The sequence below is a fragment of the Mauremys mutica genome, chromosome 9 (assembly GCF_020497125.1).
Source record: "Mauremys mutica isolate MM-2020 ecotype Southern chromosome 9, ASM2049712v1, whole genome shotgun sequence".
NCBI classification, from domain to species: domain Eukaryota; kingdom Metazoa; phylum Chordata; order Testudines; family Geoemydidae; genus Mauremys; species Mauremys mutica.
The window spans coordinates 20782367-20798762 of record NC_059080.1 but is presented as its reverse complement, the minus strand read 5'-3'; the positions used below and the strand labels follow the sequence as shown (position 1 = coordinate 20798762).

At 38.4% G+C, this 16396-nt stretch overlaps 1 protein-coding gene across 3 annotated transcripts in view; it reads left to right on the top strand.

Moving 5' to 3' along the window:
* The window catches only part of LOC123377376 (ubiquitin carboxyl-terminal hydrolase 12), an 85533-nt gene that overhangs the window by 66040 nt on the left and 3097 nt on the right, over positions 1-16396 (top strand). For 2 of the 3 annotated variants that reach the window (XM_045030219.1, XM_045030220.1), the window contains exons 3-8: positions 1134-1347; positions 2481-2707; positions 4054-4130; positions 5056-5139; positions 7433-7630; positions 10456-10534. In XM_045030219.1, coding sequence (XP_044886154.1) covers positions 1134-1347; positions 2481-2707; positions 4054-4130; positions 5056-5139; positions 7433-7630; positions 10456-10534 — 879 coding nt within the window. Of the gene's footprint in view, positions 1-1133; positions 1348-2480; positions 2708-4053; positions 4131-5055; positions 5140-7432; positions 7631-10455; positions 10535-13810; positions 13876-16396 lie in introns of all 3 variants that reach the window. The other variant, XM_045030221.1, reaches the window with a different exon arrangement.

The following is a 16396-nucleotide window of genomic DNA, read 5'->3' as shown; positions in this document are numbered from 1 at the left end:
TTTGATCTTTAGTTCTTATAATCAATGCTAACATTTCCCATTTGATCCACAGCACATACTGATTATTCATTAATATGTACCATTCTTGATCCTTGTTTTCTAAAAGGTGTAAGATACTTGGCCCAATTTACCCAGATACTGTAATTCTGGTCTATTTTAGAGAGGGTCTTTGATAAAGAATTGCGGCAATTGAAACTTTGTTTGAGAAAATTTACTTACACACTATCTGGGCTTCCAAGATTGAAAGCGGTTCAATCTAATGTTTACTTTTAGTTTCTCCCATCCAATGGGAATTATGGCCAAGATTTTAAACATGGCTAGTGACTCTGTTGACTTAGCTTTTGCATGTCCAAATTGAGCCACTTTGGAGAGGCCTCTGAAAATAAAGGTTTATCAAGTTCTGTCCCAAAGTCACTTTTAAAAATATCTTGACTGATGAACCTTTGTATGTTTTTCATTTAAAACTCTTCAGTGGTTGTAAAGAATGCAAATTCAGTAAGTGTCCTTCCAGTGTTTTCTTTTACTTTTAAGATGTTCCTAGTACTATGAATGTTCCTCGCTATAACTATTGAGGATACCTACCCATAACAGTTAAAGTTTTTTAAAAGGCCCATGGTAACATCTTCCATAAAAATAGGCTTCCTCTCTAGTTAACATATGGATATTTAATTAGAAAGGTCATTAGTCTGTTGCTTTGCCAGAATTACAAATGTCAGTTCTCAATACCTTCACAATAAGTGATTGCTCAGAACACCAAAATTTGGATGGGTCTATCGTGCTAAAAATCTTATGCAGAAAACCTTCCTTAATTATATAACTTTAGACAAAATTTTAAAAATCTGATTTTTCACACTGTGTTTTTACAGTTTGCTCTGTTCAGACAAAGAAATTGTCATGATCTGTCGTTCACATTTTGATTCTTGTGCTGTTGTGATTTAGGTTTCCAGCATTTCAGATGGAATGTCTCAATTAGAAAAGTAGTCATGGAGTTTTTTAATTTCATAAAAATATTTTTCTACATATTAGTTTTTGTACTCCTCTGTTGTTTGTCCTTAGCTTCCTCAGTCTCTCTTTGTTGGTTTCTTTTAACAGATGTAATAATGGAAATATGTGTCTTGTTCTGTTTTAACCAGTTTGGCAATACCTGCTACTGCAACTCAGTTCTACAGGCACTTTATTTTTGTCGCCCGTTTCGGGAAAAAGTTTTGGCATACAAGGTCCAGCCCCGGAAGAAGGAAAGCCTCCTTACGTGCCTCTCCGATCTCTTTAACAGCATTGCCACACAAAAGAAGAAGGTGGGGGTCATCCCACCTAAGAAATTTATTTCCCGGTTGAGGAAAGAAAATGGTAAATGAATAACTGAAGTACCTGATCAAATTCCAATATTAGGATATTAGGCTGCGCATTTTTAAGTAACCCGACCTCTTTTCAAGTGTATCTAGTGACTGACATTTGGCAAGGTTTACTAACTGGGTTTTAAAAGGTTCATGCCCCAATTTATGTGGTACAGATTTTCACCGCTTGTGTAGTATGAAGCGTGTGTAGATGGTCCCTGTAAAGTATCTTTATTTAAGGTGGGTTTTCCCTCTGGTTTAGTGATCCCTCCTGATGTCGGCCAATCACACAGAGGGTAGGGAGCCCAGAGCTTTGGATGCCCTGGCTATTCTGTGCTAGTATAATGCCAGAATAGAGGTCTGTAACAAGCCATTACAACTTAAAGCATCACTAGCAATGATTTAAATTGTACCATGAACTGAGTACATGCATAGTTAGGGCCAGATTAGGGAAGCTCAGATGTGGCTTAAAGTCACTCTCACCCTCTCTTTCTCTCCTGTACTCAGGGCAAGAAAAAAGTAATGGGTAATCAGTTTCTTTCTTTGTATTGGGAATCCAGTGGTTATTTCTCAGGACTAGTTGTGAAGAACCTTTGTGCATGTTATCTTTTCAAGCCCAATCAGAGATTGTAAATTATCATTGATTTACTGTTATAGGATTTTTTTCATTTTCCTCTTGAGGCAAGATATTGGCCTTCATGTACCAGTGGTCCCTTGCAGCACATCTAAATTTACTCATCTTACCCTTATTCCCCAAAAGAATCAACGGAAGCTAATTTTACATGTTTGCCAGGCCAGCCTCCCTTAACTTAAGGAGCGTAACTAATTTTTAGAAGGCTGCCTTCCTCCTGGGAGCCAAGAAGTAGGAGAGCGCGTAACCTGAAGTCCATAACAACTGTTGCTAGAACTACATAATTACAGCTGTTTCATATAGCATCTTTGACAGTGTATACTGACATGATTTAGAGAGTTAAATATTGTTAACTAATAGCAGTGGCTAAAAGAATTTAAAAATTATAGAAGAGAGAAAAGAATGTGCAGTGCTTCACTAAAGCAGAGTGGCCTTATAAAGTTTGTGCTTTAACGATAGCATTAAATGATGTTATGCTCTTTCATTCTTCCCAATCTTTTCTGTTTCCTTTCCAGAGTTATTTGATAATTATATGCAGCAAGATGCACATGAATTCCTAAACTACCTACTAAACACTATTGCTGACTTACTACAAGAAGAGAAAAAACAGGAGAAACAGAATGGCAAACTCCAGAATGGCAGCATTGAGAGTGAGGAAGGAGACAAGACTGATCTGACATGGGTCCATGAAATCTTCCAGGGAACACTAACCAACGAAACCAGATGTCTTAACTGTGAAGCTGTATGTTGAAAAACAAAACACCTCTTTATTTGATTTTCAAAGGCACTGGACCATTTTCCCTAATTCTAAACAAAATTTTTCATTTATTAGAGTAGATGAAATTGAACATTTTCTGATTAAAAATTGAACCTAACCTATTTTATGGCTGTATCAGCTGTCCATTCAAACTAGTACTCATTAAGGTATGTTTCTTAGTAAAAGCACAGTGTCCTTTCCTTCCTCCTCCCCATTTCTACCAAAGCAGTTTGCACCTGGCTGATAGGAGTCACCTTTTTGATCTGTTGTAATTTCTCGTGACAGTCGTGGTGTATGTTGTGTTTCCACAAGAGTTACTCACCATTGACTTACAGTGCTAAATTTGCAGTGGTGGTGTAGCCATGTTTGTGTCAGGATGTTAAGGAGACAAGGTATGTGAGGTAATATCTTTTATTGGCCCAACTTCAGTTGGTGAAAGAGACAAGCTTGTGAGCTACACAGGCCTCTTCTTCAAGTCTGGGAAAGGTACTCCTGAATTTGTGTTTTAACCAAGTGTTTTCAAGTCAAAAGATTACGTTTCTTGTTAATCCATAATCACTGTGTGGAGAACAAAGGAGGGATCAGAAAGACTGAAAGAACCACTTTTGGGCTGGGAATTTGTACTTAGCCATGTAATCGTTGGTTTAACAGTATTTCAAACAAATGAAAGCCCTGTTGGGAGGAAAAGAAAAATTAGTACAATATTGGATAGCAACATTTTTTCAAATAGCTCCAAATACTAGTCAGCAGTTTAAATCTAAATTATTTTTATGCTTTAAAAGGGAACCTTCTAAAAATGGCACCAAATGGGGTTCTTTCTCAGGGATTTTAAGACTAAATGTGATTGGCTCACAAGTCAAAAGATGTTTTCCTAAAGGCCAGGCCTTATCACTCACCCCAGCATCTGAAAATCCAGCTCTTTCTGTCTTATATCCTTCCCAGTACTAAAGAGTCCGAAATATGGCAGATAATTGTATTGCTGTACGAAGTAGAATAGAATCCATTTAAAGCCTCTCTAGCCTTCTGAGTGCTTTCAGTGGTAAAAACTTGGTTTTGTCAGTAAAATAGGCAGATATGACTTTCAGGCACATGGGGAAGACATTGTACAAGGAGGTTCCTTTTTTACAGTCTCTTTTTGGACTATAACTACACGTCAGATTGTTTCAGTATTTCTCGAGTAGTGCAGGAAAGGGCCTCTTACTGCATTTATACATTTGTCAAATTCTAAAGCTTCCTACTTGGAATCACAACATCTGTACCATTTCAGGGACTTGAAGCAATTCTAAACCTGCCAGATTCCAAGCCGCAATGACGTATTTATTTTTTTTAAGGTTAGTAGCAAAGATGAGGACTTCCTGGACCTATCGGTTGATGTGGAACAAAATACATCAATTACGCATTGCCTAAGGTAAATGAAAAGGAATCTGGTTGGAAGAAACACATCTGCACATATTCTGAATGGAGTGGTTACTTTAGGTATTCAGTTGTGCAGCAGTTTAGGACCCAAGTTTACCGTAAACTAATGAATTCTGCTCAAAATCTTGTTATACAAAGAGTCTACCAAAACTGTAAGAATTATCCATTTAATTGTGTCTTCTAAGGCTGTTAATACTATATCATGTGTTCAGAGTTTTTCAAAACTAAGTATTCATGGTTGTTTTTTTTTCAAAACATTTTTACTTTGTCATCCTGCTGCTGCATTTTGCTGAAATGCTCCTGCTCTTCATTAAAGAGTTCTTGAGCTTCTGAGGGCAGGCAACAGGACATTCTTGTTGAACAGCTCTCTGCTTTAGAATTCGCTCTCTGATAGCTTGTCAAAGCCCAAGCTTATCAACCCAGCACTGTGCAAGATGCATTCATTGGACCTGGCTTTTTAATAGCTGATAATGGCACTAATGATGAGTGAGGTGGGGTGGGGTGAGGTGATTATGTGCTTTTGTGGGCAAATTATGGCCAGTGTTAATGAGTTTTAATTTTTGTACATGTCCCCAAATATCACACAGTAGGTGTGAACTAGATAATTGGACAACCAAAACCATGACAGCCTATATTGCTGTGTGCTCTACCCCTCGGTTTGACTGATGATCAGATACTGGCCAGTTCATGTTCTGAAGGGAGCCATATCCAAATTTCCTCAGCTAGAATTTTAGATCCCACAACATGGGACTGGGACAAGTTAAAACCAGTGGTTGGGAGGTATTCTTGTTTGAGAAAATCCTCATCTGTGGTATATTTCTTTTCTGTGATAGCAGATAGTGATAGGATAGTAAAATAAGTAGAGGGTGTGACTAAGGTTCCCACATAATTCATTTTTTTGCTCTCAACTTCCACAGGGGGTTCAGTAATACTGAGACTTTATGCAGTGAATATAAATACTACTGTGAGCAGTGTCGCAGTAAACAGGAAGCACAGAAGAGGTAAGGTTAGGATATGCTGGAAAATGTTAATGTTCTCTCTTGGCGGGGACAGATGTTAGTGTAAATTGTAGGGCTGTTGATTAATCACAGTTAACTCACATGATTAACTCAAAAAAATAATTGTGATTTAAAAAATTAATCACAATTGCACCTTTAAACAATAGAATACCAATTGAAATGTATTAAATATTTTTGGATGTTTTACTACATTTTCAAGTATATTAATTTCTATTACCACACAGAATACAAAGTGTACAGCACTCAATTTATATTATTTTGATTACAAATATTTGCACTGTAAAAATGATAAACAAAAGAAATAGTATTTTTCAATTCATCTCATACAAGTACTGAAGTGCAATCTCTTTATGGTGAAAGTGTAACTTACAAATGTAGATTTTTTTTTTTGTTACATAACTGCACTCAAAAACAAAACAGTGTAAAACTTTAGAGCCTACAGATCCACTCAAGTCCTACTTCTTGTTCAGCCAGTCGCTTAAAACAAAAAAAAGTTTGTTTACATTTGTGGGAGATACTGCTGCCTGCTTCTTATTTACAGCATCAGCCGAAGGTGAGAACAGGCATTTGCATGGCACTTTTGTAGCAGATGTTGCAAGGTATTTATGTGCCAGATATACTAAACATCCGTATGCCCCTTCATGCTTTGGCCACCATTCCAGAGGACATGCTGATGATGCTCATTTAAAAACAAATACATTCATTATATTTGTGACAACTACTTGGGGGAGAATTGTATGTCTCCTGTTTTGTTTATCCTATTCTGCCATATATTTCATGTTATAGCAGTCTCGGATGATGATCCAGCACATGTACATTTTACAAAGAAGGTACTAATGTGAGATTTCTAAAAATAGCTACAGCATTCGATCCAAAGTTTAAGAATCTGAAGTGCCATACAAAATCTGAGAGGGACGAGGTGTGGAGCATGCTTTCAGAAGTCTTAAAAAAACAACACTCAGATGCGGAAACTACAGAACACAAACCACCAAAGAAGAAAATCAACCTTCTGCTGGTGTCATCTGACTCAGATGATGAAAATGAACATGCATCAGTCCGCTCTGCTTTGGATCGTTATCGAGCAGAACCCGTTATCAGCATGGACACGTCCTCTGGAATTGTGGTTGAAGTATGAAGGGGCATATGAATCTTTAGCGCATCTGGCATGTAAATGTCTTGTGATGCTGGCTATAACAGTGCCATGCGAATGTCTGTTCTCACTTTCAAGTGACATTGTAAACAAGAAGCGGACAGCATTATCTCCTGCAAATTGTAACCAAACTTGTTTGTCTGAGCGATTGGCTGAAGTAGGACTGAGTGGACTTGCAGGCTCTAAAGTTTTACATTGTTTTATTTTTGAATGTAGTTATTTTTTTGTACATAATTTTACATTTGTAGGCTCAACTTTCATGATAAAAAGATTGCACTACAGTACTTGTATTAGATCAATTGAAAAATACTATTTCTTTTGTTTTTTACAGTGCAAATATTTGTAATAAAAATAAATGTAAAGTGAACACTGTACACTTTGTATTGTGTTGTAATTGAAATCAATATATTTAAAAATGTAGAAAATATCCAAAAATATTTAAATAAATAGTATTCTATTATTGTTTAGCAGCGCAATTAATCACAATTTTTTTAATCGTGTGATTGTGATTTTTTTAAATTGCTTGTCCGCCCTAGTAAATTTACAATATTAATCCAATCACAGTTTTTTGAAACAACAAAATAACTGACATTTGAGGTAGGGAAATGTCAGGGAAAATATAAATTCGGAGCAGCTTCTACAGTGAGAGGAGCCCCCAAAAGGTCAGTTTCACATTCCTCCCCTAAAGAACTACCAGACATCACTCCTTTTTCCCCTGTTAGTTGTAATCAGTTTGATGCTTCCAGAACATTTTTCCCTTCAGCCACAGATGATGTAGAAAATCTGTTTTTCTTATTTCTTAGTTAATAGAAACCAGTCAAGAAGGACAGAGGTTTATTCCATCTTTCACTTTCCCTGATATGATGAAAGACAATTGGTTCAGTGTAGGCAAGCAGCTGTCTTGCATGTGGATGTCAGTTGTGCTATAAATCTTTCCCACTTGTTCCAAAATGCTTGTATAAAAAGCAGCTCTTCACAGATCATCTTCATTAAAACCGAATTTCAGATTAAACTTTTTTTAATCATTTAAACACAAATTCTAATTATTTTCTTTTAAAAGGTTTAGCTGATGTAAGGGGTATTTTCTAATGTGATGTTCTATGTTTAATATATTTTATGGTCCAGAATGAGAGTGAAGAAGTTGCCCATGATTCTAGCTCTGCACTTAAAAAGGTTCAAATACATGGACCAGCTGCATCGATACACCAAACTCTCCTACCGTGTAGTCTTTCCCTTGGAGCTTCGGCTCTTTAATACTTCAGGAGATGCTACAAACCCTGACAGAATGTATGACCTCGTGGCTGTAGTTGTTCACTGTGGCAGGTATGTCTCCAATGCTTTCTGAGTTTTACATGAGTTTCCAAGAAAATTAACTCACTTGGTCATTCATGTACATTTGAATACCACTGCAGCAGCTGACAATGCAACATCTAAGCTACATCTAAGCTAATCAACTCAAAAAATAAAAAAGGTTTTTACATGTTTTTACATTTAAACATGTTTTTGAAAATATTTTCAGCCTATTTTTCTATTCAGTGTGCACAGTCTCAGCCTTGCTCTTTTTATATAGCTTTAAAACACGCTAAAGCTTCCAGGAAAGCTAAATGAAATAAAGCAATTCTTGGAAAAACAAAGTTCTCAAAATAGAATCAGTTTGTATGTTGCCACTTGCTAGATCAGGGGTAGGCAACTTATGGCACGAGTGCCGAAGGCGGCACGCGAGCTGATTTTCAGTGGCATTCACACTGCCTGGGTCCTGGCCACTGGTCTGGGGGGCTCTGCATTTTAATTTAATTTTAAATGAAGCTTCTTAAACATTTTAAAAACCTTATTTATTTTACATACAACAATAGTTTAGTTATATATTATAGACTTATAGAAAGAGACCTTCTAAAAACATTAAAATGTATTACTGGCACGCAAAACCTTAAATGAGAGTGAATAAATGAAGACTCGGCACACCACTTCTGAAAGGTTGTCGACTCCTGTGCTAGATCATTAAATTTTTTTAAAAAAGGCTGGTGCCACCAAGTGGTTAAATTGCGTACTGCTTTTTAAATTAGCTGCAGTTTTGATCCAACACGATTAAAACTTAATTAAAATAATTGAAAAACATATATTTCGTTTAAAAAACTTGATGCAAATAGAAAGGCCATTGCAAACACTGCATTATGTAAGAAAAGATCAAATGTTATTCACAGAAGTAAAAAATGGGGCATGTTTATACTATGTTGAAACTGTGCTAGCATAGCTATGCCGGGATAGCCCTGTAAAGTGTAGACAGCCTACAGCAACAGAAGAGGTTTTTCTGTTGGTGTAGGGACACCTCTGCGAACAAAGCTAGCTACGTTAAAAAAAGACCATTCGGGTCAACATAGCTGTGTGTATGCTGGCGGTTAGATCAGTATAGATATGTCGGTTGAGGTATCGTTTTTTACAACCCTGAAGCTATGCTGATATTACGCTTCAGATTAGACCAGGCTTTAGGATGGGATGGTCGGGGATTATTTGTTCTTTGTTTTTTTTGGAGTGGGGGGTAAATCTTAAAGTAGTTGGAAATCTAGCATAAGGTCTATAGAATATTTCCAAAGTATCAGTGTCGAAAGTAGAGAGCCAACAAAACCAACGCATGCCGGTGTCTGTTGAATTTATTTACGCTGTCTGTGTTCTACATTTTTCTGATATTGTGATATAGTTCTGAAACATGTTTTCATACAACATACTGATGTTGCAAAAGAAAGGATCCTATCCAAACTTCCTCTTGTGAGTTAGCAGGGCTGGATCCTAAGTTTGCTATCTGTGACACACATTCCAATTAGCATAAATATAGCTTTCAGTAATGACATATAGAAATGGCAGTTAGTGTGACTTTGTCTTATTGAAGGGGTCAGCAGTTGAGCTCTAGAGCTGCTGTTTTGTAAACACTGGCTTTTTTAGGAGTTCCACAGCTCTGTCGTAAACTTGTATCATGCTGGAACTTAACATATTAGGATAGACCAGGTACAAATTTATTTTCTAAATATTTTAGATCTTTTAAAACATCTGTTTAAAATATTTTGCTTTGATAACTTCACTTTAATTTACGTATTCTAAACAAAAAAGGCTTCATTCTAAAGCAGAAATTGTTAATTCCAGTAAGTTTATAACACTGAATGGGGCTACAGAATCACTTTCCCCATACACAGTAAAGTCCTTAAAAAAAGCTATGTTATTTTATGTTTGTGTTGTACAGATCCTAAATGAAACACAAAATAAAGCCAGAAAAAATGAGTTTAGTTTCTTGTTTTATCCTTAACTTGCTCCCTCACTGTCTGAGGTCAGCAGTTGGTGGCTTACCTAGTGCTAGTGTACATTATTACACCCCAAAAATTCTTTGTCCCAAACTACTTCCTTTGCAACCCTTACCCATCTGGTCTGGCTCTTGTCCCCTCTGCATTCGGATCTGGCAGCTTCCTCCTCCACACTTCCAACAGTAGAGTACTGAGAGCACACATGAGAGGGTCTCTCTGCACTCTGTTCTGGTGATAGTGCCACAACAGCGGGGAGCAGCATTTGCTCAGAAAGTCTAGCTGAGTGGTGCCTGCAGCCCTGGTCTGAAGCATGCTCAGTACAGATGGAATCTTCAGAGAATGTAGCTGTCAAACTCTGACATGTCCCTATTGAGCAAGCACAAACTAAGATGTTTTTTCTCCCAAAGGTTTGTAACTTGGCTGATTTGGGCATTTTTTCATGAGAATCACAAATGGCACATTCTTGTTACTAAATATCAAGTCCTTTCTCCAAAGCAGAGACCCGAAAACTTCTTACCCAAACCATTATATGGATTTTTTAAATGTGGTCAGAACAACATATTTATTGCCCCTAACCTCGTTCTCAAAAATGGCCAAACCATTTTTGCTGAAATTTCATTTTCTTTATTTTTAAGTAAATCTGAGGTAGATACCCAGCGTGTTAAGGTTTGGCAAACTGTTACGGTTGGGCAAAGTTATAGGCAATGGAAAATAAGGTCTTACACTGGAAAGTATTGGTGAACCTTAACTGTAGGTGGCACTATCAGCTCCACCTATAATAGCTTGAGTTATTTACAAATGTTTTGTTTTTCATATGTAAGCATCAGTGTAATAAATCTTTGACCTTTTTTCTGGCAGTGGTCCAAACCGTGGACATTATATCACCATAGTGAAGAGCCATGGCTTTTGGCTGCTGTTTGATGACGACATTGTAGAGGTAGGTATACAGATTGCTTTTATATTGTGAAAACAGTATGGACAGCTATGAGCAGTAGCTAGGAATTCACTGTGCATCCATGAAAGATTTGTAACAAAATCTGTGTACGGGGCATCCTCATCAAGTTCTGAGCAGATTTGTGTATATATAATTGATTTGTAGAACCGTGCTCAACTGAGGGGCTGCATTAATCACTTGGCAGAAGACTGAGGATCACATCTATTTGGTACAACCACAACTGTCCTGTTAAGAATGTAAAACACCAGGGTATTTTTTCCCACATCTCAGGCTCTCTCTTGAGACCAGTTTGCTTTCTTGAGTCAGTGGCTTGATCCTAAATATTTCTGATGGCTGTAGCTCAACACTAAATTCAACACCCTTTCATCTTCTTTTGTAGGTTAAGAGTAGGTAAAAGGAAGGATTCTTGATTTTTGCCACAGACAGGTAGCAAGAACTGTGGAAAGAGTTAGAATTAGAAAATCAGAGACTTGTGAGCACATGGTTCGTTAGATACTGAAGATATCCATAGGATTTTTGATCTTTAGCAGAGTATTTTAGATATACTCTAGCTAAAATAAACTTATTTTGTACTCCACAAAATAGCTTGCCTATAAATGTTTTGAGTATGTATCTAAAACATATACACACATATGAACGGTTGGCAACATTTTGTTGCATATCCCATTGAGCTATATTGTATAAAACATGAAGGTTTATCTCTTGGCCTTTTCTAGATCACTCCTTAAAATAAGTCCAAACTGATTAGTAATAGCAACAAGGTAATCCCTTTAAAAACATGTGTGGTTTTTAAAGAGGCCATAAAATAGCCATATTGTAATATATTCTTAGTCAATGTCTTCCATGTCATATTTGCTCATTTTATGGGTGAAAGCAAAATTTTCTCTGTCTGAAAACACTGATGGCAATTGTACTGAACCATGAATAAGAACAGAATACAGTTTAATCTCTTGCATGTGTGCTGGCTTGGTCTAGATCAGTGGTTCTCAAACTAGGGCTGCCGCTTGTTCAGGGAAAGCCCCTAGCGGGCCGGGCCACTTTGTTTACCTGCCGCGTCTGCGGGTTCGGCCGATTGCGGCTCCCACTGGCCGCGGTTTGCCTCTCCAGGCCAATGTGGGCTGCAGGAAGTGGCACGGGCTGAGTGACGTGCTGGCCTCCTTTCCTGCAGGCAAACCGCCGCCAGTGGGAGCCGCTATCGGCTGAACCCGCGGATGCGGCAGGTAAACAAATCGGCCCGGCCCGCCAGAGGCTTTCCCTGAACAAGCGGTGGCCCTAGTTTGAGAACCACTGATCTAGAAGAGACAGAGTAGATTTGTCTCCTACAAAGATGCCAGATTTTCATTCACTTTTCTTACCTGAGTCATGCTTTAAAGTAACGTGAAATTTCCATAATCTCACTGATCTGAAAATAGTGTTGTCTGTGTGAGTTGTTTCTCTCTTGAATCTTCACTGTGCTCCTCAGGATTGGGAATCCAGAATGTAGCTCTTGTAAAGCTAGAGATTCACAGTTGAAAAATCCCCTGGCAAATGGGAAGCTTTTCCATATTAAGGGGAAGGGAGTGGCAGCTGCGGGGCAGGGGATTGTCCTCAATTTCTGCAGGATGAGTGTTTTCATTTAAAACAAGTTCCTATCCTGTATGTTCTGAAAACCACAGTTGAAAAATTAGGGGTGGAAATGTTTGGCATAAGTGAAGTCCAGGCACGAAAGTCCTGTTGAAGTCCAGCCCCACTGGGAAGAGTGTAGAAACTCCACTCAATGACTCTCTTTTATATCTGCTTCTAACTGGTAGGTGTCTGATAAACTTGAAGCTCCCCTCCCACCCTCCTCTGTCAGAAAAGCAATGTCTTTCCTGTCCATTCCCCACCTATGCCCTCCACCTCCAGATACAGCACCCCTGCCCTGAATAATGTGTTTTTGGGAATCATCCTGGCTACTGCAATGATTAGCAAGATGGGGTGACCTACACTGCAGGCTGTAGCAGGAACAGGGGCTGAAACTTTGCCCATCCTGTTTCCTTTTGGGAGTCCTCTGTTCCTGTAAATACCTTTGCTCCTTGCTGCTGCTGCTCTAGCTTGTCCAAGAAACTACACAGTGAAATTGAAATGATTGTCAGTTTCATCGCTTCCCCACAAGATTTTGATTAGCAGCTCTGAAACTGACCATTTTGGTTTGGTGTCATGTTGTTGCTGCTTAGCATCACAGAGGGACTGCAGGAAACTCAGTACTTCATCAGGTCAAAGTCAGAAAGATATATTCACAATCATGAGGCATGAAAAAGTAATTTTTAAAAATAAAGCTTAGATTCTGCAGATGCAGTAGACATAGGCCTTATCATTTGCCAGGGGAAGTCCCTGCACACCAGGGACAAGCAGGCAAGTATACATTTCAAGCCCTGGAGATTTAACCTGCTAAGTATGAAACACATATAAAGTAAAGAAAGTTGTCTTCCTGAGTCTGCTAACAGATAATTCCAAAGCCTCTGTGCCTGCTTTGCCAAGTATTAAGAATGCAGAGGATAAATCTTTTTGTCTCTATTGGTTTCATAATGTAAGACTTCAGAAAGCTTTATAACCTTTTTGTTATAAATGCTATGATTTTTTGGATCTGAAATGTAAATTGGAAGCAATTTACTCTTCTTTTACTAGCCTCAAGATTTGCTAAATGCAATAAAAGTGAAGGAGTCTTGTTTCATTTTTGCTTGGGTGAAAGTTCAAGTTTCAAGTAAAATATCAGGTAAATGAAAGTTATTTAGGCAAAAGTGTATTATTACAGTATATGTGAAAACCTGTCACATGTCAAATACCAAAGGCAAATGACTTCAAATAGAATAATAGACAAAGCCAAATTACTTGAGAGCAATATGGGTAAATGCACTTTCCTATACTGTTAGCTTGCCAAGCTATCACGTTGCCACTGTGCTGCATCACTTTTGGTTGCTACAATCTGTATATGGAGTAGTGGGGAGAGTGTCTATTATCCACATTGGTTTCCCCAAATTATGAGGAAGGATAAAAAGGACGAATTTGTAGCTTAGCTAAATAGTTACTCAGGAGAGCAATAACTCTAACTATTATTTGAGGGTTGTAAATGCTGTGGAGGGAAAAGTATTGTTTCGGGTAGACCAGAAAATGATCAAAAGATAACTTAGGTTCAATAGCAAAGAAAAAAAAATCCTTAATATCAGGTCAATTAAGCTGTAGAACAGTCTCCCAAAGAGAATTGGTGGAAACATCAACTGATTGTTACTTTAAAACTAGGCTGGACAAAACTCTTGAGTATATTGGTGGAAAACAATCCTGCTATGGAAGGGGGAGGAGACAAGGTAATCAAATAGTTATTTTCTGTCTCTAATTTGTTAATCTGTGAATGTGAATGTGGAAATGAGCTAGGATATATGGCTATGCTACTAAAGAATTTAAAAATAAGTGAATCCATAAGAATATTTCTAGGTTATATTCAAAATGCTAGATAGTGGAAATAGACTTGATTTCATGGTAAGTTGGTTGGTATTTAAATTAAATTAAATTAAACAGCAGAGAATATTTGCAGAGCTGACAGATAATTATATTAAGTCTGTTGGTGAATATGCTTTTGTGAGTACTTTTTCTGTTAGAATGACTGATCTATCTCGCCTCAATATTCATATACAAGGCTTCCTGGGAAAAGAACTTTGGAAAAATATACACTTATTTGTCCCATATGTTTTTCCCCAGAACTTCAGAGCATTTTGAAATGCATGCATTTGAGGAATTTTGGATTTTCACACAGCATAATGCATGTCTTGTTTCAAATCATATCCTTTGTAATTCCATTTTGTGTTTGTTGCATCTTTCTGGCAACTTACCAAGTGTGTGTTGCCCCAGGCTCATAGGTGGGTCAGGAAAAAGAAAAGTACTGGCCTAAACAAGCAGGTCCTGTACATTCTCTTCAAAATTGAGTGCACCCACAGGCAGCTTTCATTTTTATGACCAGTACTTTCACAGCAGACCACCAGAACATTGCTGAAGCTGCTGGATCTGCTCATGCACATAAACATACTAAGGAACATATTGGTGGTTCTTTGAGTATCACCTGTACAAATTTACACGCTTGGTTCAGTCTGTGCACTCTGCATTTTCTTAACTGGAAACTTCTAGAAAGCTTTAGTGGTTGGGGCTGCAGGCAAGTTTCCTTCTGGTACTGATCATTCAGCCTGAACATTAGCAGTGCTATCCTCTAGTTCCTGATGGATGTCTAATTGGAGTCTCTTTAGATTTCTCCAGCTGCTTTTCTGTTTGCTGTATTTTAGGTTGTTACTGAACTCTCCTGCTGTTAATTATAGCTAGAATAATGTAGTTGCTTCATTGCAGTTAATTTGTGTTAATTGTTTCTCTGTACTTGGTACCTCTTATTTTCATAGGAGGCTGGCAAGGTAACCAGCTTCAAATGATGCCAGTTGTAATGTGAAAATGTGCTTAAAGGTCCTGCATACGTAATGCTGCCTATGTCCCACTGAGGTGCACATACTGAGAAATGCCTTTTGTGCTACCTTAATAAAAAATTAATTAATAATTGGAGATATACCAATCTCCTAGAACTGGAAGGGACCTTGAAAGGTCATTGAGTCCAGTCCCCTGCCTTCACTAGCAGGACCAATTTTTTGCCCTGATCCCTAAGTGGCCTCCTCAAGGATTGAACTCACAACCCTGGGTTTAGCAGGCCAGTGCTCAAACCACTGAGCTATCCCTCCCCCCAAACCCTGAGGGCTCAAAAGGACCAGGAATCTCAGCTCTGGATACACCCTTAAAGCAGCTCAGTATGATGTTTGAGTCGGCATTGACCCTTTATTCCTTGCTTGATGCCATGTGGAAGTCTGAATCCCAAGAGACCCCTGATCTGATGAGGGAAATGCTCCCTTTGGCCTACGTACTGTGATGCCTCAGTACCATTGCTCTCTCCCTCAGAACTGAGGTGTAGAGAAGGAAAAAAAGAAAAAGGCCACTGTTTTTGTCCTGAATATTTGACTCCATATGGATCTGTGAGCTCAGAACCAAGATGCTATCAATTCTGAGAGACTCCTTCATACCAAGGACTGTACCTCCTGCCTGTTCTGTACTAATAGCCATTTTGGTGTTGATGAGGTTCCTTAGACTTGTTGTAGCTTGGGGCCTTCCTCTGTGTTCAGGCAGAGAACGCTCCCTGTTTCCTCCACCCAAAGCAGGGTTTCTTCTTTGGACCAAGAATCTTGGTTTTGTGGTATCCCAAGGCCATCTTCGCTGCTGTGTGGGATAGTATTAAAGGTCACCCAGCAATTCTTTCATATGCTTAGTTTCTCTCTGGTTCCCAAATCTTCTATTTTGGGGGTGATAGAGGAGATTACAGCTTCAGTCACTCTAGACTGATTTCCTCTTGGCTCCCCACTTCAGGCCATCATCTTATCCTGGTGGATCGTGTGACCTAACGGCATTTTAAAATATTAAAGGAACCCGTTATCTGCTTAGCAACACAGGTCTTGAGCATTCATTCCAGTGTTTCAGTCTCTGTACTGGCTCCCCATTGACTGCAGAATTAAATTGTCTTAGTGAATTAAATTCAGTTTGCAGAATTAAATTCAGCTCTTGCTGCCTGAGACTTCTCTTCCTGACGCTGACCCCTCAGGACAGCTGCATTCCACTGGAATAATGTAATTGTTGACCAATAATGAGAAACAACTCATTCTCAGAAGATGGACCACGACCGTGGAACTCTCACCCACAACAGATAATGACCATAGGCCTCACCGCTTTGAGACCAAAATGCAAAACTCATTTTTCTGGCTGTGCTTTCCTGCAATAATTTTCTCTCAATTTTAAATTGTGTAGACA